The 26,434-nt window shown below is 42.8% G+C and overlaps 1 protein-coding gene and 1 long non-coding RNA gene across 2 annotated transcripts in view; one reads left to right on the top strand and one right to left on the bottom strand.

Moving 5' to 3' along the window:
* Nucleotides 1-509: 509 nt before the first annotated feature.
* LOC143844801 (uncharacterized) lies at nucleotides 510-6,395 on the top strand. Its single transcript, XR_013234136.1, has 2 exons — nucleotides 510-5,680; nucleotides 5,780-6,395. It is a non-coding gene; the product is annotated as an uncharacterized LOC143844801 (long non-coding RNA).
* Nucleotides 6,396-8,281: 1,886 nt separating this feature from the next.
* The window catches only part of PRKDC (protein kinase, DNA-activated, catalytic subunit), a 100,779-nt gene continuing 82,626 nt past the window's right edge, over nucleotides 8,282-26,434 (bottom strand). The window contains exons 73-86 of the mRNA XM_077352448.1: nucleotides 25,840-26,000; nucleotides 25,247-25,458; nucleotides 23,567-23,654; nucleotides 23,284-23,427; nucleotides 21,941-22,145; nucleotides 20,886-20,953; nucleotides 20,355-20,575; nucleotides 18,448-18,540; nucleotides 16,351-16,431; nucleotides 13,256-13,327; nucleotides 12,673-12,874; nucleotides 11,441-11,629; nucleotides 10,462-10,601; nucleotides 8,282-9,854 (exon numbers count right to left, since the gene is read on the bottom strand). Of these exons, the coding sequence (XP_077208563.1) occupies nucleotides 9,650-9,854; nucleotides 10,462-10,601; nucleotides 11,441-11,629; nucleotides 12,673-12,874; nucleotides 13,256-13,327; nucleotides 16,351-16,431; nucleotides 18,448-18,540; nucleotides 20,355-20,575; nucleotides 20,886-20,953; nucleotides 21,941-22,145; nucleotides 23,284-23,427; nucleotides 23,567-23,654; nucleotides 25,247-25,458; nucleotides 25,840-26,000 (2,081 nt within the window). The 3' untranslated portion in view covers nucleotides 8,282-9,649. The remainder of the gene's footprint in view (nucleotides 9,855-10,461; nucleotides 10,602-11,440; nucleotides 11,630-12,672; nucleotides 12,875-13,255; nucleotides 13,328-16,350; nucleotides 16,432-18,447; nucleotides 18,541-20,354; nucleotides 20,576-20,885; nucleotides 20,954-21,940; nucleotides 22,146-23,283; nucleotides 23,428-23,566; nucleotides 23,655-25,246; nucleotides 25,459-25,839; nucleotides 26,001-26,434) is intronic.

Below are 26,434 nucleotides of genomic sequence, written 5' to 3'. Positions count from 1 at the left end.
GGGAGGCGGAGGGAAGGTGGGGAAGGTGGGCGGGTTCTGCGCGCTCCAGCCTGGCTGCCGAGGGGGCGGGAGGGGCCGCCGCCGCCCTCCGGGAGAGTTGGCCTGGGCGGGGCGCGCTCCTGGGGCTCCGCCACCTTTGATCCCGCAGCGGCCGCCAGACCCAGCCGCCCCGAGGAAGGGGAAATCCCGCCGGCCGCCTTGGGCTGGGGGCAGGGAGCGCTGCCTCTTGGCGCCCAGCTCCACGTCGGGCTGGCTCCGGGGCCGCGGGGGAGGGGGGGTGTCTCCCGCGAGACACTGCGAGGGGCGGGCATTGCCCTCCCGGCAGGAGGAATCCCGAGGCCGGCGCCTGCCTGAGCACGTTGCAGGCGGCCGGAGGGTGGGCTTGTTCCTGACAGCCGTCCAGCCCCCGGGCTCTTGCGTGGCCGAGCGCGCACTTGCTGAGCTCAGTGAGACGTCAGAGAGCCTGCGGGGGCGGCGGGGGGGGGGGGGGAGGCAGCCGGCCGGCCTGAGCCAGCCCGGGATCGCTTCGGGCTGGGGCGCCGCAGCCTGCTTTTGCCCTTGCCTGGAGGGTGCCTCTGCCCCACACCTGAGTGGGTCGCCTCGGAGTCCGCTGGCCTTGCTGGAGCCTGCGGCTTTCTCGCTGTGCACGTGAGGGACTGGCCCAGAGCTACTCGGAGGAATGCGGGCTCTTGAGCCCTCTGCCATTGGGCCTCACTGCCTCCCCACGAAGAGATCCGTAAGCTGCAGTCTAGGGCTACTAAACTAACAGGTTAGCAAGGTCACTTTGGCTTCTTGGTAAAACTTGCTTTGGCTTCTGAAGGCGAACTGATTGCTTTCAGGTTTCACAGGCCTCCTACAGTTAACGAAGCCTTAATCCAAGATTTTCCAAACCTGTTTTGAGCTGGGTGGTGGTTGTTGCACTTTATCCTTTCGGTATGTAAAACTCTTTAAAAAAATCAATTTGGCATGAAGCCAAAGCAAGTTTAAAGAGCCCTCGTGAAAGCAACCCAGGACAGGTCAGTAGATGCCTCCGTGACTGTGAAAGGTCAGTTATGCCTTTGAGTGACATTTAAACAAAAATCAAAACTTGAGGCATATCTTCCTCAATAATCTTGTTCCAGATGCTGATCTAAATATTCCCAAAGTTACATTGTTATGCATCTATCAACACCATTCTGGGATGCATGTAAGATGTTGTGGGAGTCATTAAAAGGCAAGTTCAGAACTAGTTGCTACCTTGCCAGGTGGCTTCAGAGCTTAGCCCCAACATGTTGTCACCTTTCTCACAGGATTGCAGTATATGAAAATAATACAAAACTGGGTTTTGTTAGCAGTTCTGGCCATGGGACAGTTTTCCTCACTAGATTTGCCCTGCCCAATATACTTGCCTTAAGAGATAAGTCTGTGATTTAACTGCTAAAGCATTGCCCCCTTGTGGATGGATATTGCACCTGCATTTATGAGGATGGCTGTATTCTCTGGAGCAGTTTCTTTTTACAGGTGGAGTCAGTTGTCTTTAGGGTCATTGTGCAGCCCCCACAATGCCCAACCAGAAATATGTTGCGTGATGAATGGAACCCACTCAGATGATTCTGAAATAACATTTCCCCAAAAAGTAGGAATAACAACTTTTAGTGCAGGTACAAGTGGGTAGCCGTGTTGATCTGAAGTAGCACAACAAAAATTGAGGCCAGTAGCACCTTTAAGACCAACAAAGATTTATTCAAGTGGTGAGTTTTTGAGTGCATGCACTCTTCCTCAGACAAATGAACAACCATCATAACTGTGGAGATATAAGGCAAAAGCAAAAAGAGTAAATTCTGTCAATTAAGCCAGTGGTCCCCAACCTTTCTGAGGCTGGGGACCGGCAGGGCATCGGGCTGCGCCCACACGGACCGCGCCCGCTAATCGGGCCGCGCCTGCGGGCCATGCCTGTGCATCGGGCCGCACCTGCGGACCGCGCCCGCACGGGCCAAGCCCGCGCATCAGGCCGCGCCCGCACGGCCCGGCCCTGATTCCCTCTCCCCGCCCTCCCGCAGTAAGAAGCTTCCCGGGCCGCAAGCTTGAGACCTGGGAAGTTTTTTACTGCGGGGGGGGCGGGGAGAGGGAGTCACGGCCCGGCACCGGGCCGCGGCCCGCAGGTTGGGGACCACTGAATTAAGCCATATGATCATTCTTTGCTAAAAGAGTTAATCAGTCCTTTTGAATTCAGTTCTAGTTCACAAAAACAATGGAGAAATCAAACTTTCTGTGTTAGTAATTAATGGCAGGCACTTTCACCTGTTGTGAAAAGAAATAATTAAAAGAACAAGAGTTGGTTCTTATATGCTGCTTTTCTCTACCCGAAGGAGTCTCAAAGTGCCTTACAGTCGCCTTCCCTTTCCTCTCTCCACAACAGACACACTGTGAGGCGGGTGAGGCTGAGAGAGCCCTGATATCACTGCTCGGTCAGAACAGCTTTAGCAGTGCTGTGGCGAGCCCAAGGTCACCCAGCTGGCTGCATGTGGGGGAGGAGCTGGGAATCAAACACGGCTTGCAAGATTAGAAGTCCAGACTCCTAACCACTACACCAAGCTGGCTCTCAGCTAGTTGCTTGTCCCATCCATCTCCACCCATGCATGGAAGCATTCCGGCAAGTGACAAGCTGTGCTGGCAAGTTATCTTGTCCTGAGACCAGAAATTCCAAATTATATTACATATTACTAACATCACATTACATATTGTCCCAAATATAATAAAAAGAAGAGGGGATTGTAAGGAATGTGGATATAGGAGTTGAATGAGATTAGCATGCATAGTGAGATTTTTAAAAAATGTATGTCCTTGTTGAATCCAGGGTATGCTATTGTCTTTTGAGTGTGGTAATAACTTGCATTTTTTCAGTCTCCCTTTCTAGTCTGTTGTTGAAGTTCCTTTGCAATCAAATAGCTATTTTGAGGCCCCTTATTGAATGTATTCCCAGTTGCAATGTATGGCTGTGAAAGTTGGACCATAAGGAAGGCTGAGTGTCAAAGAATCAAGGCTTTTGAACTCTGGTGCTGGAGAAGAGTCCCTTGGACTGCAAGCCGAACATACCGGTCAGTCCTAGAGGAGATCAGCCCTGACTGCTCCTTAGAAGGCCAGATCCTGAAGATGAAACTCAAATACTTTGGCCACCTGATGAGAAGGAAGGACTCCCTGGAGAAGAGCCTAATGCTGGGAGCGATTGAGGGCAAAAGAAAAAGGGGACGACAGAGAATGAGGTGGCTGGATGGAGTCACTGAAACAGTAGGTGCAAACTTAAATGGACTCCAGGGAATGGTAGAGGACAGGAAGGCCTGGAGGATCATTGTCCGTGGGGTTGCAATGGGTCAGACACAACTTCGCACCTAACAACAACAACAACAACAACAACGGATGTCCTGGAAGTCTGAAGTGTTCCCCTATATTTAGTACAATTTTTCATGATTAGGAAATTGGAACTGGATCAGAATTAAGGGTAAATATTTTTGCAGTAGTCTAGACGATACAGACTTTGATTCCCCTAACAGGAGACCACCCCACCCTCTGGATCAAAATCGGAGGCATTTCAGGTTGCTGTGACGGGCAGAGGTGACAAAATCCTTCCCCTTGTGGTAAACTTGCAAGGGATTCAAACCTTGGATGGTGATAACTTCTTTTTTTTTGGAGGCAATATTATCTTTCTTTTTTTAAACAATGTTACTGGAAACAAGTTAGCAATAGAATCATAGAGTTGGATCCCCTGAAAGACTTTATATCATGCATGGGATATTGTTTAGCTCATTTAATGACTAATTGCATCAGGAAGGTAGAAAATCAAAAGGCCAGATGGATGTGTAGTGGGTAGATTATTAGACTATGATCTGAGAAACCCTGGCTTGAATTCCCACTCCCCCATGGATCATTCGATAATCTTCGACCAGTCAGACACTTCTGCTTCGCAGGAATTTTGTGAAGATAAAATGGAAGCAAGTCAAATAATGTAAGGCTGCGGACCGGTGGAGGGGGAGGGTGATCCGGCGGCCGCGCCTGCGCGGCAGGTCCGCCCCTGTGCGGGCGCAAACGCACATGTGTGGCACTTCTGCTCATGTGCCCACGCGCAAAGCTGCAGTGCATGCGCACATGTGCAAAACTGCCGCACATGCACATTTGTGCCAGCGGCCCTGCTTCCCTCTCCCCCCCACAAAAAGAAGCTTGCCGGGCCGCAAGCTAATCAGTCGCTTTAGTGGTTGGGGACCACTGATGTAAGGCATGTGGGGTCCCAATTAAGGAAAAAGGCAGGCTAGAAATACAGTAAAATAAATGTTGGTGGGACTGAGGCAGGCAACTGGAATATGGAATGTGTTTCCATTTAAGGGATGTAAAATTCAAGATCATAATGGCCACTGATGTCTGAAGTCTGGCATATCTGCTGTGGGAGCAGGATTCGCTCCCTTTTTGGTGCATAAAAAATTACTGCTGGCACGTTTGTGTCAGTGACTGTCCCAGTAGACTGTGGATATAGGCAGCAGCTGGGCGTTTCCTGACTGAGAGCTCAAGAAATGGAATAGGAGAGTTTTGTCTGAAACCACTGGCATGATCCTGCAAGTTTTCATTAATCCAGTTGAACTAATTCTGGCTGTAATCCTAAACACTCACTTGGTGTAAGACCTATTGAATGTGGTAGGACTTGTGAGTAAACTTAGTTAAGATTGCACTGTGTCAATGCCCCCACAAATCTCATGACTTCCAAGCTACCACACACATATAGAATCAAGCCACGTTTGCAGTGAAGCTGAATCCTACTCTATTTCCCCCTAAAGGTATTTTAATTGCAAGATGAAAGGGAACTATGCCATACTGTTATATTCTAAACACTAAAATGTAAATACTGATCATGCAAATAACTCTTAGGGCAGGAAGATCACTTGTGAAATGAGTAAGCAGAGATGAACTCGTTGGCCTTGAATCACACACAGAAACCGGTTTCTGAGTGCCACTCCATGCTGCTGAAGGGCAGGGTGGTCCTTTGTATTCAGCAACTTTCCTCCCCCATTCCAAGATCCACAAATGCAGCGTCAAGGCCGCTTCCCCCTTCTGCGTCTGGTAAAGGGAAGGCAGGATCAGAAGCCTCTTCCCTGCGCCTGCTGAGCCGTTCAGTACAACTCTCACTGGATGTGTTGTGGACATTGATTAGTCCATAGAAGACTGTGTGACGTTGTCCATGTGGCGGTAATCATATTCTATAGTGATTTTGCTAACTTTCACTTCAGTAGAGCTATTGGTGTTACACTTTCTGCTTACATTTCAGCCACAGGCCACAAATGCCTTGACTCCCACTGCTTTGATGGGAGACTAGAAATTCAGCACTGTACATAGCACAGATGACATGAATCCAGAGGACAAATGTACTAACAGGCAACCGTATGTCAAACTCAAGCAAGAAAAGCTAAAGCAGCCACTTTGAGTTTGGTTCCTTCTTAGAGCTGTTTTCTATACCTCATAGGCTTTGCTGCTAACGAAATCTCTTTGAAACCAGGATTTCATTGTGATCCTAAAGACATGTTGATGGAAGGCCATCCTGACTCATCCCTAGACTCATTAGCCAGATGCTTGGAAGCAGTGATGAGCTGGTTCAAAAGCCATCTGAAGCTTAATCCTGCAAAGACGGAGGTCCTGTGGTTCAGTAGGAAGGGGCCAGGTGAGGAAGTGCAACTGCCAAACCTGGACAGGGTGCAACTGTGAGTTGCATGCTCTGCCAGGAACCTGGGTGTGATCTTTGACTCCTTCTTTACCACAGAGGAGCTGATCGCAAAAGTAGCCCAGCTGGTGTTCTTCCACCTACGCCAAGCCAAGCCACCCGCACCATACCTGGTCCCAGAACACAGCAACAGTGGCCCACGCAACGGTCACCTCTAGGCTGGATTTCTGCAGCTCGCTCTATGCAGGCCTACCATTATCCCTGACCTGGAAACTTCTACTGGTGCAGAATGCAGCAGCCAGGGTTCTTACGGGGACACCTTGGAGGGCTCATATCCGGCCCGCACTACAACAGTTGCACTGGCTACCTGTTGACTACCGGATCAGGCTTAAAGTTCTGGTAATTACCTTCAAGGCTATACGCGATCTGGGCCCTGAGTATCTGAGAAACTGCCTACCTATGCCCCTCCCCAAAGAGCTTTAGGTCTAAGATCAATAAACTGGTGGCCCCTGGCCCCAGGGAAACTTGGCTTTCAACCACTAGGGGGCTTTCTCAGTCTTTTCCACACCTAGTGAAATGAGCTCCCAGAGAACATCAGGCCCCTGCCAGAACTAAAACAATTCCACAGGGCCTGCAAAAAGGAGCTCTTCCACCAGGCATTCAGCCAAGACAACAAGCCACAAACCAGAAGCGCCCATAAACTGCACTAACAGAACCACAGTGCAGACAGATCAAGACATTTTTTGTTATTGAGTTCTGTTATATCACTGTTTGTTACTGTTATTGAATACTGTCATATTGTTTCACACAAGTTTTCTCACTGTTACAGAAGTTCTATACTAAATGTTTCTTATAATGTACTGTATGAGAATTATATTGTAAACCGTCCTGAGCCAGAAGAGAGGGCATTAAATATAATAAATAAAAAATATAGATACATATCTTTGCCACATTATTTGCTATATATTTTTCTTTGCTATATTGTTTAGTGTTCTCCTGTAAGTGCTTGTTTCACTGGAATCTTAGCCGCTACTTATCAGCTCTCGATGACATTTGGTAGTTGGTACTGAAGCACAAAGGAGGGTCTGAGGTTGATGCAGGATCTTTCCTGCTTTGTAATCTAAGCAAACAGCTCTACCCTTTGAGCTGGTGGACAGGATCGTGAGGTTCTGACTCTTCCTCCCAAAGTTTTGGTCAGCTGCTCAGCTCTCACAACACATGGCATTTGCAGTGACGTGGCTGAACTGGAAGTTCTTGAAAAAACACAAATCATAACAGAGCTAGGTTTGGCCAATCTAACCCTATAATTTTTCCAGCCATGTGGCTCACCTGAACAAGAGTTCTAGATGCAAGCCCCTCCCCCACAAATCGATGAAGCAAGAGGAAATAGAGGTAGCATGTACAAAATGCTTGTCCTGCTTCACCTCATTGACTGGGCATCGTGACACCCCCCAGTGTGACACTGGAACAATCTATAGACACATGTTACATAACCATTTTATCTGGGCTGGTACTATTTTGCTTAGATTAGTCTCAATAATGCCAGCAAGATCTCAAGTTACCAAAAGCCTCAATCTTCTTGCAGTAGATCCTAGTTGTCAGGCTCGATACCTGTCTCTTCTTCACAAAGCTGGCACAGAGACAAAGGGCAGTAGAAATCAGGCTGATGATAACTGCAGGGCTGCCCTCTCCCTCCCCTTCCACATAATGGATTTGAGGAGAGATTGGAGCACTACATAGTGTTAACAACACTCAACACAGAACAGGGGATCACTGGGGTACTGGCAGGGCAGTACTCCACATTTAAAGCTCGCTGCAAAACCTGCATTATATACTGAGGTGAAGTTAGAGAACTGCGCTTTCAGTTAATTACATGTAATGGCACTGAGCAGATGAAGCAAAGGAAAAATACTAAGTTTGCACAGATCGTGACAAAACGATGTCAAAGCCATAGCGTTGGTCTCCGAAGGTCTCCTGGGCAGAAGTGAGGAGGCAATTGTACTCTTTAGGTGATCGGTATAAGGTTGGATTGAATGTCCTTGGGCTGTCTCCCAATGCAGGAAATTCCCTCTTCCCCCCTGCCGACGCTCCCCTCCCCCCAGCGTTTTAGCTCCTATGGCTTTCTTTTCCTTTGTTGGACGCCATGTGTGCTTTTGGAGCCGATCTAGTTCGGGAAATGCTGATCTCAACAGGTAACTGCTGCACCAGTGCGAGGGAAGAGTGAAAAGCAGGAAAAATACTATGGGGTGTTTGACCACCAAATTGTCCTCCTACCTTAAGGATTTGAAAGTCAGTCAAGAATTTTATTGTAATTATAACTTAATCTGTCATTTGCACAAGACTTTCTTATGATTGCATTGCAATTAATAATGTAGTTAAATTATAAACTTGGAACATTACCCTCTGAACTTACAGATCAAAGTGCTGTGTAAAGGAATGAATAAGCAAAAAGATAAATTAATACTGAATCTGAAGCAGACATGATCTATGACTCTGATTGCAACAGGGTATGTTAGTTCATCATTTGAATAGCATTTTCTGTGCAATTATTTTTGACTTGACATAATACTTTCACACCAGCCTCATATAATGATTTATTATTAAAGAAAACAAAATCAATTCTACATTGTGTGAGTATCCACACAAACAGAAGTTCAACCACTTTAATTTGACTTAAATCTTTTTTTATTGTGATCACCAAGTTTAAACTATTTTACAAAATCTTAATACAAAAAGACTTTTGAAGTTTCATAGTAGCAAAACAGGATCATCTATCAAGCACATATATTTTAAATAAAGTTCACTTACCAGATCCTTTGAATAGATTGATCAAATTTCTGATCTGATCATATTTTTACAGGTTTCCACCTTGGAAATGGGTTGCTTCCCCTTCTCTTCACTTTGGCTGAATACTTTTTGAAGTATCTTAGTGCATACCTAAGAGCTCCCCCCTCCCATCCTGGACAGAAGTCATTAAATTCATGGATGATTTTTCTGAAGAGGTTTAGTAATACCCCCCAAACATTCCCTATCAAATACTCTGATATTACAGAGACACAGTACTGTCTCCTCTCTCCAGTTCAAATTCTGGTGTGAGAGGTGGTGCCAAAGCACTTGATTGACTGCAGTAAACTACTTTGCTATTTTCATCTAGGCTAGTTTCATGCCATATCACTGGCAATGGAAAGGAAACGTGCTCATGCGAGACCAAATTTTTACAGCCAATTAAAATTTAGGATTGACTTATCACTGTTTAACTTACTGAATTTAAGATTTACTTACTGCTCATTTAGCATAACTTGCCTGTTAGCTCAGAAGAGTGGTGATAGATATTCCTGCAGTAAATTAAATTAAACATAAACTTCTGTGACTCATCTAGGAGGAACAGTGCCACATGCCTGTTGCTGTAACTTCTCTGTGAATGGGAAAGCTTGTGTTCTCCTAGCAGGGGCCATCTCATGTGAGTTCATACGTCCAGATATACACTACTTCCATGAATAGATGATTTTGTGAACGGTAGTCTCCACCAGTTCATAGTACCAAAGATAATAAGGGATTGTTGGACTTCTTTATATTATATACCTAGCAGATGAACTATTCAATTTTTATTGAATTATTCTAATTTTGTGAAATACAGTTTGTTTCTTATCTTCCATAAACATCAGCAATAAACTGCATAATTGTTGAGCACCGAGTGTCATATTTTCATGAGTCCTAATTTTCCCCTTAATGCACAATGTTCATGTTTTCCTCTTCAGGGCTTTTGTATATAGAATAGACTATTTCCCTGCATCTATCCCAAGTAACAGTTGTGAAAACTCATTCTGTGGCACCACACAACTTGCACTGCATGCACAAAGCATACTGCTGTGCAAGTAATACACAATTCAATGGTTCTTCATGCTCCAGATGGTGGTGTCCTGAGAACACTGCCTTCAGTGATGCATACACTTTTGATTGTATTTTCTTTCACATCCAGGGCTCCCATCCTTCCCAAACTCTGCCCAGGATGTTTGAGTCTGTGGCTTGGTCTATGAGGCACTTCACCTGCATTTCTTCTGAAAGACCACCTTCTGCTTCTCTGGCGCGGATATTATATTCTTTGTTCCCTTGTGCTGCAGAAACGTAATATCTGTAGGAAGGTGATTTTTCATGGCCCAGCCGCAATTCATCACTTTAATTAAAAACATTAAAAACAAATACTGTTTATCTGAGAAATTTGTCAGTTGAATCACTAACTAGGGCTGCTTGCACACAGGGTTTTTTATTTTTATTTTCACATAATACTTTCAAGACTTTCCTAGCCCTCAATGCACTCTCTCCCAAATCTGATGCAGTTTTTTGACAGAATGCTGCCCAAGCATGTTATTGCAGTCTGGAAGGAATGGCATACATTTTCCTGCCCTGCAAAGCTCCCACCCACATCAGCACCATTGTCCCACTCCCAGGCCCTTGAGGGCACCATCTCCCACCATCTTTCTCCTGCCAAACCACTGCAGGAGTTTTTTGCAGACTATTTTAAAAATCTAGTAATTGCTACTGCAATATAGCATAATTACATTGTAGTAATTTATAGCCACTTAATATCTTTCCATTTCGATCTTTAGTTCCTATAATTCCTGGTGTTCATTTATTTAAATAATGAATACTGAAATACCAATAGCAATTTGTCCAAACTGCCTGGAAAGGAATGGAGAGGGAATGGTGCAAGACAGCTAGGATGGGACAGAAAGTCAGGGATTTCCCTCACATAATAAATAAAGGAAATGAAAGAGACTTACCAGGTGATCACAGCTGGATTGGCACCAGCCAATTTTCTTCTCGCAAAATTTACTTTTTGAAGGGGATACCAATTTACTTCATGTATGTTTATTTCCTCAGTCCATGTTCCACCTTTTTTAAGCTGTTTGAGTTCAAAATTCTAGGGAGAGATTCACATATAACCCTATGAAGAATATCTCATGGGTAGCTACAATATTAACTACATAATATATGCCTGATATTTAGAAATTTGATTGATATGCATACCATAGTTAGACGTCTATTTAAAGCGCTAAACACTTTTTCTATTTCTTAGATTTTCAACATACATTTTATACCGTTTCAATACAGGAATAATAATGTTGAAATAATACATAATAAACCCTATTTTAAAATCACCTTGAGTAGTATGTGAGCAGATTAAGGAACATCGTTTTATTTGTAAGCTGCCTTGAGCAGGACTCTCAAAAGGTGGCACAGAAATATCCTAATCCTAAATAAATTAATAAATAGAAATTGCTCCCCAACAGAGTAAATAAGTCATACAAAAGTGTGTGGAGGGGATTCCTGCTGCTATTAGCTATCATCCCCCATCAGTGGCAGAGACTCCAAAGAGGGGCAGCTTTTTAAAGGCCAGTAGGCCTGAGATGGAAGAGGGTGCTGCAAAGGGCTGTTCCATGAGTCTCTACTCCAGTCTCTGAAGGGACAGACCCAACCCAGTCCCACTCTCTTGCCTCTCATAGCCCTTTAATGTGGTCTTTCCTGCTCATCATTTCTCCCTTCCTCTCTCCATTAAGTAGACAAAGCTTTTCAACCACAAGCACAATGAAACCTAAGATTGGGGGGGGGGGGGGATACTCAGTGAAAGATACAAAGCAAATAATTAAACGATTAAATAAAAACACACCATATCATCATATAACCATTCTGTCTTCCTTATATGATCCAATCTCTCTTGCTTTATGCAGATAATACAGGACAGACAACAAGACAACCTACTTTCCAATCTAAGGAAGGCTCCTTCACAAATATATCCATTGTATTAATGAGAAGGTCTTGGTACACACGGTAGGCTTTTAAGGAATGCACCATCACGCTGTAGATAAGGCCGGTCTCTTTCATAGGCAACATCAAATTAATGAACTGGCGAGTCAAACGGAAGGGCATCAACTCTGGTACAAGCAGAAACTATGTAAGGAAAAGTAAAAATATATTTAAAATAAATGCTATAAAGAAATAAGTATTTATTTTATTTATATACTGCCCTCCCCAAAGGCTCAGGGCGATTTATATCAAACAGGAACAATACAAATAACTCAGTATATAATAACACAATAGTAAAAATAAACATTATGGAATGATAGCACTGGGAAGGACAATAAGTCATACTGATGGCCCAGTGGGATGGGTGAGTCTGCAGAAATGGTTGTAGGAGGGAGGTTCAGGGGGGCAGATGGGAAGCAGTGGTTCGGGTTCACCTCAACCAAATGCCTGATGGAGGAGCTCCCTTTTGCAGGCCCTACAGAACTGTTCAAGTTCTGTCAGGGCCTTGATCTCCTCTGAGAGCTCGTTCCACCAGGTGGAGGCCAGGACAGAGAAGGCTCTGGCCCTGATTAAAGTCAAGCCGGCGTCCCTAGGGCCAGGGATCACCATAAAGTTGGAGGTTATAGAGGTTAAGTAACACATCAACTTACCAATTTTTTTGTTGTTCCTCAGATTAAGAACTAATCAGTAGCCTGAATTCAAGGTAATATTGAAGGAAATGGCTTCTAGAGAATCAACATGGGCATATTATTCTATTCCACTTTTGGTCACTTATATCTGGCTTCCTTCACTCATTCAAACTGTTCTTAGAAAGTTATTCCATTCTGCTGTTAACAGTTGTTAAAGACAAACTGCTATTCTCATCAATTCAGTTTTGATTTGTGTAGTGAAACTGTATATGATTTTGATGGATTTATACAATTACAAATTTCCATACCTGAGTGTATGGAATTGAATTTTCCAATTTTCAGCTACGCTAATAAGGTTCTGTTTCACTAACAGCAGGAATATTCCAGATGAGCAGATGAATTTTAAATGCTTTACTCTGAAAATCTGACCAGCAAAAAGGCATCCAAAAATAATAACAAAGAATTCGGTAATATCGATAAACAAGCACTTTATTAATTCCTCATAACATTGAAACTTGTCTGAAGAAATCAGCAGAAAATGCACAGTTGGAAGAATACCTGTGTAGCTGAACCAAATGCGTGTCCAAAATCTATTCCCACCATGCCACCTGTCTCCTTGTTGACCATGAAGTTGGACAAATGTCTGTCGCCAATACCAAGAATCCAGTGGCTGATGCACATTAAGGCATGAGAGCTGGCAAAATGGGATCGTAAACACAGAAATGCCTCTGGAGTTGTGCTCATCTTAATAAAGGCCCTCCTTAAGAGAAGCAAAATGTATATATTAAAAACTGCATTTCAACCCTATATTCCATAAATGCCACTCCTAGGCAGCCAAAAATAATACATTCCAGATCAAGAATCACCTTCCCCCCTCACTTTTCCAGGCACATGCCCCAAAGCATAAGTGGATAATGCTAGAAGTAGAAATGAAGAGATCAGAATGGCAAAGCCTGATCCTCAAGAGGTTCTACCTGCACAAGCCAAGAACTGACCTGGGAGCGTGAGGAGGAAGGGGTATAAATAATGGTGTCTTCAGAGGAGCTGTGGTCCTTAGCCGTATGAACACTGTCAAATGGAATTCATATACATAGTAACAATTTTAGTATTTCAGAGACCAAAGTTTATAGAGTACACTTACCTCAGCAGGTCTTCAGGCACAAGCTTTTCCCGTTGCTGAAAAGAAGTCACTGTCTCTATCCGACTAGCATTTCTGGAAGCAGGCCAAATATTAATAATTAGGAAGATAGAATTTTTAAAGCAACAGTGATCATTGTGGTGGTGTTTTTGCCTTAATTTACATCTATTCCAAATATCCCACTGAAATTCCTTGCTGTTTTCACTCCATGTCTAGCTTTAGATTTATAAGCTCCCTGAGGCAGGGACCTGGCTCTTGCTTATGCTGTAAAGTACCATGATGGAGCGGCATAAAGAATAACAAACCACCTCTCTAGTATTTATTTAATGGCAATGCTGCATGCTCTATAAAAATACAGTTTGCAACTCTCTTCCAGCCCCAAGACATCAAGATTTCCAGAAATGGTAATCCCTATTCACCACCCACCTGTTCAAGACCACTGATCTAGTAAACCATCCTATTAGTTGTTATCTATTCTTTATGACATTCTGTTCTTTTCCTTCAATACTGTCACTCATATTAAGACACTTTAGCAGAGTCAACTGAGGTTCACAAATATTCTCAAAAACATTAACAACTCTGGTATCCTCCCTTTCTATATAACTGTTCAATATAGGATCCTTTTCTGGACCCCTGCAGTGGCATGGGGAACGCTAAGCATACAAAACAACTTGCCAGAGGGAGCAGTTTCAAGTGGCCACTGCGCATAAACCAGGTCAAAGAGAAAGAAGCAGGGATATGGACTCCTCTTTAAAGAGAAGCATCACCCAACTCTTACACTGTTAATGCATGCAAACGTTACATTTGATCAGGAACTTTGTATCTGTTTACCTCACCTTTTCTCCAGGGCTCTTTCATGGTTCATCCTTTCCTCAGTTTATGTTCAAAATTCCACTGAGGCTGAATGAGATTAACTCAAGGTCACCCCTTTCAATCCAGGCCTCACTGATCCTAGTACAGCACTTGCCCACCACTAAGATTATGGGCTATTTGCACTACAAGATGAAGCACTGAGACTTTGTGGATGTCTATACCCTGATTCCCCAACACCAGGCAAGGTCCTGTACTGAATATGATTTAAGCATAAACTCAATTATTCCATTTGAACAGTGCAGCCCACAAACCTATGTTCCCCAAGGCAAGGGGGAAAAGGTGCCCAATTTCAAACCTTTCAGGTTTTGTTAATAACAGGTTTAAACAGTTAACTTGGCATGCTTATGTATTCTCTTCCTTTTCTGATGGAGTGTGCAGAGACCAACTAAGAACAATTTGTTGAGACACCTAGATTTGAATTGTTTTTTTTTAAACCTCACCTTGGTAAAATGCCTGCAGATGTTTGCAAACTAGTCTGGAAAACAATGACCTGTCCCTTTAACAGATGCTTCTTATGTGGAAATGGGCAGCTAAAGCTTTTCCAGGCATGATGGCAAGTCATATCACCTGGCAAATAACCCATTAAGCCTCTTTTAAAAGGACAGAACATTCTTCTCCAGGCAACTGCCAACCCTATGTAACAAACTGGAGTTAGCCAAAGGGAGGGGAAGGGAGCACACAGGCTTCACAATTACCCAGGCTCTATCTTCTCTGGCCAGTTTATAACAACCGAGTGGAGTACAGGATTTTATATCATTCCAATTAAAGACTTCCTTATTAAGCATCTCAAGGAATTCTTGTGACTTGTGCTTTTGAACTTGACTGGCTTCTGTTTGTCAGTTCAAATAAGGGAGAGGAGAAGAAAGAGACATCTTCAGTGCTGAACTGCCAACACTTGAAAAAGAGCAGGCAAATTGTTCCAGATGGCAAAGCTGATGCTGAGGTTCTATGCCAGAAGACAGCAATCCAATCACAATCTCCCTGGCAGGAGGAAAGGAAGTGGGTAAAGGTAAAGGTATCCCCTGTGCAAGCACCGAGTCATGTCTGACCCTTGGGGTGATGCCCTCCAGCGTTTTCATGGCAGACTCAATACGGGGTGGTTTGCCAGTGCCTTCCCCAGTCACGACCGTTTACCCCCCAGCAAGCTGAGTCCTCATTTTACCGACCTCGGAAGGATGGAAGGCTGAGTCAACCTTGAGCCGGCTGCTGGGATTGAACTCCCAGCCTCATGGGCAAAGCTTTCAGACAGCTGCCTTACCACTCTGCGCTACAAGAGGCTCATAAGGAAGTGGGTAGGGCAGTCCAAAAGACAGGAGGGATCCTTCCTGAGCAACTCTTTTTTCCCTTGCTTTGGATTGATGGGAGTGATTCTGGGTGGGAAAGCCAGAAAGTCTCTTCACAGCCACAGTAAGCTATGTTCCTCTTTAAAATCATGGCAGGTGAGACACATATTTCAGCCACTTCTTCCCTTATTGCTGAAGAGGCTGCCAACTGCCAGGAACATAGTACTATTATATATGTTGGCTAATTATTTACAGCTTTGGGAGCTTCAGATCTATGAAGACATCAATAGAATATCAAGGCAGAATGTCATCCCAGATTAATATCTGTATTATTTTTTTAAACACAGTTTTTTTAAAGGCTTCACAAAAAATCATACAGTCTCCATCTCTCCTGCAAGAGTAGAGACTGTAAGGAAACAGAACAAGCCTGTGCTGAATCCTGATATAAGATAGTGAGGGATGAAGCACTGGCAGCAAAATTCACTTTTCATTTAATGAAATGTGAAAGCTTACTCACAGTTTGATATATTCACTGGAAAAAAAATGAGCAGGGGCTCATGGGAATTGTAGTCCATGAATATCTGGAGGACCACAGGTTGACTACCCCTGCCACAGGGTTTTCAAGGCAAAAGAGGAGTTGTGGTACCATCACCTGCCTCTGCATAGCAACCCTGGACTTCCCTGCTGGTCTCTCACCCAAATCCTAACCAGGACTGACCCTGCTTAGCTTCCAAGATCTGGCTCTGTTTAGATTTATTTAACAACCCTGTAATATTCTTGTTTATTGGTCTACAAGTAAAACTATTTGGAAAAACTATCTTATTCATTTTGTGAGTGGAAGGGGTGGCTTTTGTGCTGCATGGAAAAATCCTAGTAAGTATTCCTGTAGTTGAGTAATGTAATGCAGATTATAAATGAATAATATCTGATTTAAAAACTTACTTGTACATAGGTGCATAGTTTGTATCCTTCACCCCCATCTCGGTGAGCCACTTTTTGTAATCAACATATGGACCATTGGAGCTATGCAAAGAGGCAAAAATTGTAACAATCCTCAACCAGTTTACTACATTATCGGAAACAGAGCTTCTAAGCACCAAGGAGATCACTCTATCCAACCACTTCTCCCAGTGTTTCTAGGAAAAATACTGTTTTTCAAGAGTTTCACAAATACGATCCTAAGAAATGCAAAGTTAAGTACATTGCCTTTAAAAAGGTGTACTTATTTGTAGCAAACTGACCAAAGTCACAACCCCGGACTCACCTGGGGATGCTTTTGTGGCTAGGGGCTTGGAGCAAAGGGTATATGTACCTGGCTCCCTGGAGATAGCTCATAGGCAGTGGTGATCAGGCTTGACTTCAGGACAGGAGCCAATCAGCAGCAGGCCAGTTGGGTGGGAGGCAGAGATCCCCCACATGTAGACAAGGAGGCACAAGGCTTCACTGGGGTCCACTTCTAGAAGATCTAGGGAGCTGCCTCTGGGGATTGGGCCACTCAGTCTGTACAAGTTTCCTCACCCACCTTCCTTCCCTTTGGTTTATCACTGTGTGCTGGTAGGGCTTAATGGACAGTATGATTTTATCACAGCTTTTCATAGGCAGTTTGGCCATTGGACTGGATCCAATTCTCGGTGAGGCTGAGCCTGCATGCCTTCTTCCCTTGACAAAGAGACCCCCATAAGGGGTCTTGGGGGGGTAGGCCATCCAAGCAGCACACCCAGCTTGGGGCCTGTTGCCCTGCTATAGCCCTCTAGTGGCAAGGGAACCATGCAATGGATCACCACCTAGGTGGAACCACAAGACATGATTTTTGTCCAGCAGGTGAGTCGGGTGAAGTCTGATGTCACTGGCTGGCAAGCGGGTTGCTTGATGCTGGGTCTGGGCTCGATGCTGCACCAGATGTTCCTAGGATTGCAGTCAATAAAAGCTGTGACCTGTTTTTCTCCAACAAATTGTTTGTGGTCTATCCTCCCCACACTCTTGCTCCCTCTATTGCCCCTGGGACTGCAATGTCATTAGTACAAGTTCATGATATACAGAAGCCCACTGTTCTCACATTAAGCAATCTGATGGCTGTACTTTTTTAGACTAAATCTTTGATATGAAGCATGCAAGCATAATTACTTTCATCCTCAGTAAAACATCCTTTGAACACACATTATTGGTATTTCTAGAAACACAATCCCCGACCCCTTTTAAAATAGAACAGTAGCTCTTATAGAACTGAACACTCAGTTTATATTAATATCCTTCTGTGTGAACTCAAAAGCAGAAGGCACCACAATAGATGTTCAAGTGAATAATTTTTGTCAAAACATTTTAGAGCTGATGACACTGGGCTAAGAGGTCAACTCAAACAGCGAAGTAAGCTGTCAAATGTATTTTATATTGTATGTTTAATATGGAGAAGAACTAAAGTCTTACAAACAGGCCCTGAACCATGAACATGAACAACTTCCTTAAGCCCAGCATTCACGTGAGGTGTCAGCTGTACAGTGCCTGTTAATAAAATCAGGGCTAGTTTCAGCCTTGCCATATTTACTAATGAGCATGATAGAAAAAGGCTCAGAGTTGGTTTTCCTCGTGTGACAGCTCTGGAGAGACCCTCCTTGCCTCTAATCAGGAAATTACTGTCCACTTCAACTGATAAGTTTACAATGCTGAGCATGCAACTGCTCTCGATTCTGGCTGAAGTTCACTTCCTGCATATTCAAACCAAAATCAAAAACCCTTGCTTGTAAAAATCAATCTGCTGATAAGGAAATTGTGATGATGAAGCCCCAGACGATAGCAAGCCCTTTGTTTAGATAAGGAGGCAGAGATGTGGGTTAAAGGTGAAATGGAGCACTTTATCCAAACAACGGCCAATTATTAATCTAGGGAAGGAAGTACTTTGACTTCTGCAAATTAATGTGAGCCATTCGTTTCTTTGGATATTGCTGTATTAAGTCATGATAGCTGACGGTCACAGTTCTTAACATACTTCTAAAGACTGTCATTCAAAGCCCAGAAATACAGCCAAATAAATGTCTCTATTACCTGTTATAATCATTTTTTTCTTGTTCAGACATATTTTTAAGAAGAAATTCCTTTAATGTACAGGTATTCTCAAGCCATTCAATCAGCCCAAGCCTGAAAGAAAACATAGCCAAGTAGACTGGTGACAAGGAGATAACAAAAGGTAGAACAAGATAAGCTTGACAATGGAACTAGCTGTAGGTTATGTTAACCCTTACATCCTCCCTGGGTCTGCCATGAGAACTTTCAATCAAATGTGTCTTGCAAGTTTTGTACTGGGAGCTCCAGTCCCAGACATGCACAAACCCAATCCAGATCAGGGCCACAGCAAGCAAAGAAAGGGCAACTGAAGCAGAGCTGCCAGGTTAGGAAAATGGTACGGGTGGGCAGTGGCTTAAATTCTCCTCTTCTCAAGCACTGTGGTCCCAATCCAAAGTTGGCCACTACACAAAATGATCACAAGCAAGTCTAAACAGAAGAATCCTTGAGGAAACGCAAGTGTTTGTTATATACCAGTGGCCCCCGAAGGGTAACAAATACAAACAAGGACACACTATGGAATAAGGCCTTGTATCTTTTTTGCTGTTTTGTTCAATTACATTAAAATATCAATTGGAATGTTATAAATGAAGCTAAAGGCAATTGAGAGCTAAAGTCTGAAATAAGAATTCTTCTGTTTTATTTAAACAAATGAATAACTTGGGTGTTATGTAATTGTCCATCTAACATATGATGCACCATCTCAGTACTTTGAGGAGACCCAAGCAGTGAACCTTCCTTTGCATGTTGTGTACAGATTTTTAAGTGCAGATTTGGACAGCCTTCCTGTTAAATCAGTCCCTCTCAAGCTGTGTGTGGACAGTAGTCATGGTTGGTACACTCAAGAATGAGTTTGCACCTCTCCTTGCAACTGCCATCTTCTTCAGACATCTACCTCATAGCTTTAAGACCATTACTCAGAAGAAAATAACCTTAAAAATTCAGTTTATAACTGCAAGTCTTTGTCTAGGAAGGCAACACACTATTTCTTTCACATTTTAAGCTGTTCTATTAATACCTTCACTAAATATTAAAATTGTGTTTTTTAATCATTGATTTTAGTAAATTATAATCTTTTGGGGGAGTTGTCTGGTGGGCATGTGAAAGAAATCTGCAATATTTATTTCATTTATACCCCAACTTTTTACCTCAATTAGAGCCCAAAGTAACTTGCAACATCTTCATATTTATTTATATACACACACACTTCAATTTTATGCCGCCACTCCCAAAATGGCTCCTGGTGGTTCACAAAAGTTTCCTCACAAAATCCATAATAATAATCAAATCCAGTTAAAATCATTTTTAAAAACCCAGTTACATCCCCTGGCGGCGACCAGCCCCAGCTCAACAGACCTCCTGGTATAAGTAACCCAGGGGAACTATCGGGGGGGGGGGCAGATCTTCCTTGCCCTGGCCTCAGCCAGAAACCTGGCGGAAAGTTCGCTTTTGCAGGCCCTTCTCTGTTTTATCCTCACAACAATCCTGTGAGATAGATTAGGCTGAGAGCGTGTGACTCCATGGCAGAGACAGTGTTTGACCCTTTGACTCCCAGATCCTAGTCTGACAAAGTAAGCACTACACCATGTCACTCTCAAGTTCTGTCCGTTCTATTTCCACCTCATCATTGTTCAAAGAAGTTTGAGGCAATCTACATTGTTTGCCATATTATCCTCACAAATGTCCCCTTAGAGTGAAAGGATGGCTGGTCCAAGATTACCTGCTATGCCTCCTAGATGGGTGGAGATCTGAACCCAATTCTCCCAGTCCCCAAGTTCCACCACTCTCACTCACCACTATTTCTCCTGCTAATTCCCTGTAGTCCTCTTACTAGTTTACCAACAAAGATTGGTATATATGTGTTACAGAAAAGATCAGCAAGCACCTACCTAGTAGTCATTGGTATAACTTGGTATGTTTTTAGCTGCATGCTTCTTTGGCTGCAAGCAGCATCCTGAGAAAGGACAGTATTCATGATCCCAAAGAGTTGCTCAATACGCTGGTCTTGCCGGAGATCTTCTCCTCCTTTCACAAGGAAGGGGTACTCTTGCTCATCACTGCCTCTGATCGTTATACGCTTTGGCCTCCGGATGGATACCATGACTTTTATCTTACATGAAACAGAGGAAAAGAAAAGCACAGTTTGGACATAGGACAAGTAAATATTTCTGTGTAGGAATTAGCCTGTACTTCTGCATGAATGCAATACAGCAAAGAATACTCTATACGTGTATTCACATTAGCACCAGACAGAATTACAAAATAGTTTAAAACAGAGGTCATATTATGTTATGATTATGTAAGCATGCTCAAACAGATCCTTTCTATGTGTGGAAGAAGGAAATGTTAACTTGCACACAACTTGCTGTCATACAATATTAAGTGATATGCAGACTTTGCATGTTAATATAGTAACATACCCTTTCATCAAATCCTGCAATTTTTGCATGGTATTCTGGCAACGGCTTTCCTTTACCATCATACTGACCTGAGAGGGTGAAAAAGTCATTGCTTAGTTGTAGTCTCCAAGAATGTTTATTTGATTAAGAAACGAGGTAACGTTTTTTTGCTTTGATTGAACAGATTGTGAGTGAATATTCTCAAAACACAACTCTAGTAGGAAAGGCCAATGATGGTCTTTTCTTACACTTTACTGCTGCTGTGGAAGGTTACAGGAGCGATGCATGTGGGCTCCTTGCTGTGAGGCACACAGGTTGATGTAAAGGCTCCCCACATAGCTCTACCAACCCCAGCTATCACAGCACACTGGAATCCCTTCCCCGGGTTATTGGCATGATTGAGACCACATAGGAACCATAGGGGCCATACAGGATTCAGAAAAAGTTACCATCCTTCGTATTATATATAGGGGCCATATAGGAACTCTGGAACCATATAGGAACTCTGTATGGCAAACAGCTGCATACCATTTTTATTGAAAAGACCACCCCCACAAACAAATATTATATGATACATCCATAAATAAGTGTAACTTGTATGTGAATAGAAGATGGACTCTTATTTCTTTTCTTTTTGTTTTGATGGGAAGCCTGGGGAAAAATACCCTTAGTTTATATTTAAGCTAATACTGTATTTTGTACTCTTGACAGCAGCTATCCTATCCTATCCAGACATAAAGGACAGACTACCAGTACTATCCTAAGTAGAATAACACAAAGGCCAGTGAAGTCAAAAGGCCTAGAATGGTGTAACTCAGCTCAGAACTAAGTTTGTCTTCTTCTAGAACATGGATCTATTGATTTTGTACATATTTTAGACTAAATGTGCTCTGTCAAACGGTTACATTTACTTCAGTGACTGCATTTTGACAGTCAGGAAAACCAGAAGGAAAAGCATATAATAAAGTGACTATATATGGAAAAGGGGATCTGTGAAATGCGTATATATAAAGCAAATGTTGCAAATTAATAATCACAATAGTAAGTGAACCTGCAATCCAATAGGCATAGCTTACCAGGAATTTCCAGCTCATGGCTAAAGAATTCTGGTTTGAATTCACTCATCCAAGGTGAGTACTCTTTCAGATTTCCAGGTTCTTGCTGATATTTCTTCATTTTCAGGAAGAGAGAATGTGCAACGCTGTTAAATTCACTGGCTTTCATATCTACCAGCTTTGAACCTCTTTTTCCGAAGTGACTGTCAAATTCCTTCCCAAATTGCTATGGTAGAAAAATTTACAACAGAGGAATTAAAGGAGCAATAGGCCAAATACAGCGACAAAGTTCTATGAAGTCTAATAGGACAGCTAAAATATCTACCTGGAAGAACCACTGCTTGTATTACAAAGTATAATTAACACAAGCTTGCATGCAGCTTACAGAAGGGTAGGCCCTTATGCTTCCCAGAAGATTAGTAATGTGCGACTGCCAGCTCAAACTATAGCAGGCCTGTAGCAAAAAGTATCTACTGCTAGCAGGAAAGGACTCTACCCCTCAGCAAGCACTTCCCCTTCCACCATGAAGGAAGGACTAGACTGCATTGGTGGGGGCACAAATTGCTGGGGATGGTTGGGGCTCAGGAGATATGGTCTCCTACTACTACAGGAGCATCAGTGAACTAAAACTTTTGATTCTACCAACGGCAGAGTCTGCAGCATATATCCTCAGACATCCTGAGTGCAATTCTTCCCAGAGTCCTGCAGACAAATAAAAATGGCAACTGCCTGTTGACAGGCATTCTTTGTAGTGGCATGCTCCTACCATTTCACAAAATATGCAAAACAGAACTGTTCAAGAAGACTTTCCTGTAGATGAGAGTGCAAAACTGCAGTGTAATAGATCAGCTCAGGAGATGACTTATTAGGGACAGTTTTTCCTACACTGACACTATTTTGTGTGCCCTTAACAGATATGTGGGCATTTTGTTTTCCTCTGGTCTACAATCCCAGCCCTCTGCATTCTTCTGTCTTACTCAGAAGCTTTGCTGTTAGATTCAAATGTTGTTATCAAATCTTGGAATCCACTTAACAATTCACTAATGTTATTATCTTTTGTAAACTGCGTAATAATTCACTGAAAGCCTTTAAAAAAAAATCACAGTTGGAATCTGCCTTGAGTCCCAGTGAGAAAGGGGGGACTGTAAATGAAAACATTATTAATAATATGGTTTATAAAGCCTGGATATATGCACTGCAATGCTAGGCAGGATGGTAACTTTTTCTGAATTTCATCTTTTTCTGAATCCTATCAGTTATGTAAAAGACAGCATCCGAACTAATTTAACCATTTAAATCAGGATTACTATCTCCTGATCTAGATCAGTACTATTCAGCTCCTGAGATGGGATGTCCATACGTACCTCAATAAATCGTTTTCGGAATAAGCCAAGACCCGAAGCATGTAAATTTCCCAAGTTCTGGTATATTCCATCATACAATTTCAGAATGTCATTTTTATTTCTCTTAACTTTTCCTAGTTCATTTTTAATATCATCAGTCCAGTCCTGTGGATACAGAATTTATTTTCAATGCTTTTCTTTTCATGCATCCAGATAACAAGGGTTTAAATGCATTAGTTACTAGTAAATGGCTGAAAACAGTTTTCAGCATCACACTACAGGAGGCAAAACTGGATAACTGTACCTTGAACAGCATTACAGGATTGGAAAACTGCTCTAAGGCCTGGACGAACTCTTGCACCATGCCTCCTCTGTCCAATTTGCTTTTCACCCTGTTCAAGAATGGGCAACACGGTTGTCACCACTGGGGCGGGGAAAGAAAGGCTACTACAGAAGCATTTTTAACTCACTTTAGAGAAAGGTACTAAAAGTCATCACTTTCATTAGGCTTTTTGAAAACAAAATCACAGCACAACCAACACTTTGGCACATTAAATCACCCTCCGGCTTGTTTAAGGCCTAATGTATAGGTTTTTTACAGCCTAATTTATAGGGACAAGGATCTGCAAAAACAATCATATGACTGTGTTGCACAATGAGCTGCTCGTATTCAGTTACTTGCAATTGGGACGGAAGGGTTTTCCCCGAGCCATGGCAAGCTCTTATTTTGATCAATAAGGACACATTTAGTCTAACTTGGCCGCAACTGAATACCAACATCTCAACACAGACCAGTGCTTTTGGATTGGCTACCAAATAGTAGATTGCACATTTTTATAAGTCAACGGATAATAGGGCCATAGTTTGCTGCAGTATATCACTTATTTTAATTAGTTAAAACATTTTTCTGCCATCCTTCTACCTGAAAATGATAGGAGGCAGGATAAAGGTAAAGGTATCCCCTGTGCAAGCACCGAATCATGTCTGACCCTTTGGGTGATGCCCTCTAGCATTTTCTTGGCAGACTCAATACAGGGTGGTTGCCATTCCCTTCCCCAAGCAGGCAGGATATATGTATGTTAAATTAATTTTTTTTAAACTTCTCTTAGGGCTTTTTTAGACACTTGCTAGCACTGCTGCTGATTTAATAACTTTCCCTAGAGGATCCAGCCACAGCAGGTTCTCCTGGTATCTGTGTATTACTGTTTCTCTCCAACTGGACCTTCTCAGATATAGCTGACTCATGAAAGCACATACCCTGCCACAAATTTTGCTACTCCTTAAAATTCTCCAGGGACAAACTTCACGACCTTATCTTGAAACTGCTGAGGAACTGTAACCACATAGTTTCCTGTATGGAACAGCAACTGTGCTATGTCACAGGCACATGGTGGATAGATCTTACTGTATCACTGTTAAACACATCACCAACCTCTTTCTTCTCTTGCCTGCACCTTTTAAACTAGCTGAAGTTGTTACTCTTCCCCTGGTACAAACTCCAAAGCTCAAATAAAGGGGAGGATCTGGGGCACCAAAGTCCATCCCAAATGCACTCTCCTGCACTCTATGCACTCTCCTGCCAAGAGACCCTTGGTCCACATAACAGCTCTTCATAAGATGCAGAGGACTGCAGAAAGGGGAAGCTGATAGAGTGGAGGGATAAACTTGAAGTAAATCCAATGAAAATATGTAAAATACCACAGAATTTATTTTTAAATCCATTGGCATAGTTATGTAGAATAATACAGGGGTAAGCCTATACACATTAACCTGGCAGTAAGTCCACTGCATACCATGAGATTTATGCCTATATCTATCTATAGGACGGGACTTCACAGAAGGTATTACACAACAACAAAGTCTTTTAACATACATTTAAATGCTTAGCTTTACAAACTCCAGCTTAAAACATTTTTAAGTATATTTTTTTGAAAATAAACGAGGACATTTACTCCCAACATTTTTTGTCCTTGATAAAGGTTACCTTGCAACAAACTCCTTATTCCTATGGCCAATTATGGTATCTTGGAAAGTAAAGCTTTCACTGCTGATCAGGAAGGGATACACAATTGCCTGTGGGTAACAGTTGGCAATTTCTTCTACTGTATACTGCACTGCAAGGGCCTCCTCCTTATCAAGCATCGCCATCAGCTGGCTGATCCAGCCAATGAACTGCCAACAGGGAACTGAGGAGATCTGTAATACACACAACAGAGCACAAACCAAACACAGAGATGTAATGCCAGCTTATAAGCAAATACATGTTTTTCATATAAAAATATTTCTGGATATCAAATGCTGATTCAGGCAATAGTGCGGTCTTACAGCTTTCAATGAAGCAAGAGTAGATGCTGCATCTTGGCATAAAGAGTCATCATATCCTTATGTTGCTTAGAACAAAAAGTATCCCTGGCCCAGGGGAAATAAGGCAGTTGCAAGAAACAAAAAAAAATCAAGAGCAAACTGACAAGGAAGAGCTACCTTCCAAATCAACAGCACTCCACTAACATTCATCCAGCCACCTGTTATGACCCACCCTCTTGCTGGTTGTCTGACCAAGATGACAGAATGCCTTACCTCCTGTGCCATGAGGCCCACGGTCTCTGTTGGATATTTCTCTACGATTTGCAGCAGTCGGGGAAACTTTAGCCTAGCTTCTTTTGAATCCAGTTTTAAAGCCTTGATTACTTTCTCCACCACAATGGCAGGGAACTTCTCCAAATCCACAGCATTTATATCTGACAAGGAACAAAAACCCAGCACAATGCCCATGTTTGTAATGTTAGTAAATGCCACCTTTATCCGTTGCATAAAGTGCCTTATAAAAGCATGTACAGGTGCCTTCTAACAGGCAATGTGGACTGAGGGTTCCGTGGTCTGAGCGCTTTACTCACATGAGTATTATCATACCTTTCCCTATGAGAGATTAATGTACTAATAATGCTGTTTGGCCAGCATGAAGTCTAATAAATCCTGACAAGAATAAGCAAATTCAGTCCCCTTGTCTGGAGCATATGGAATTTATGAAGAGAGGTATATTACATACAAAGTAATTAGCAATTTCTTTAATTGTACTTAGGGCTCAGTGGAATGTTACTTTAAAGCCAATGTGCATATTCCTCTCCCACAGGGAAGCTCAGTGGGAAACTAACTCTGGTTACAAATGAATTCT

This window comes from Paroedura picta, chromosome 9 (assembly GCF_049243985.1).
Source record: "Paroedura picta isolate Pp20150507F chromosome 9, Ppicta_v3.0, whole genome shotgun sequence".
Classification (NCBI taxonomy): Eukaryota; Metazoa; Chordata; class Lepidosauria; order Squamata; family Gekkonidae; genus Paroedura; species Paroedura picta.
This window is presented reverse-complemented; position numbering and strand designations above follow the sequence as displayed.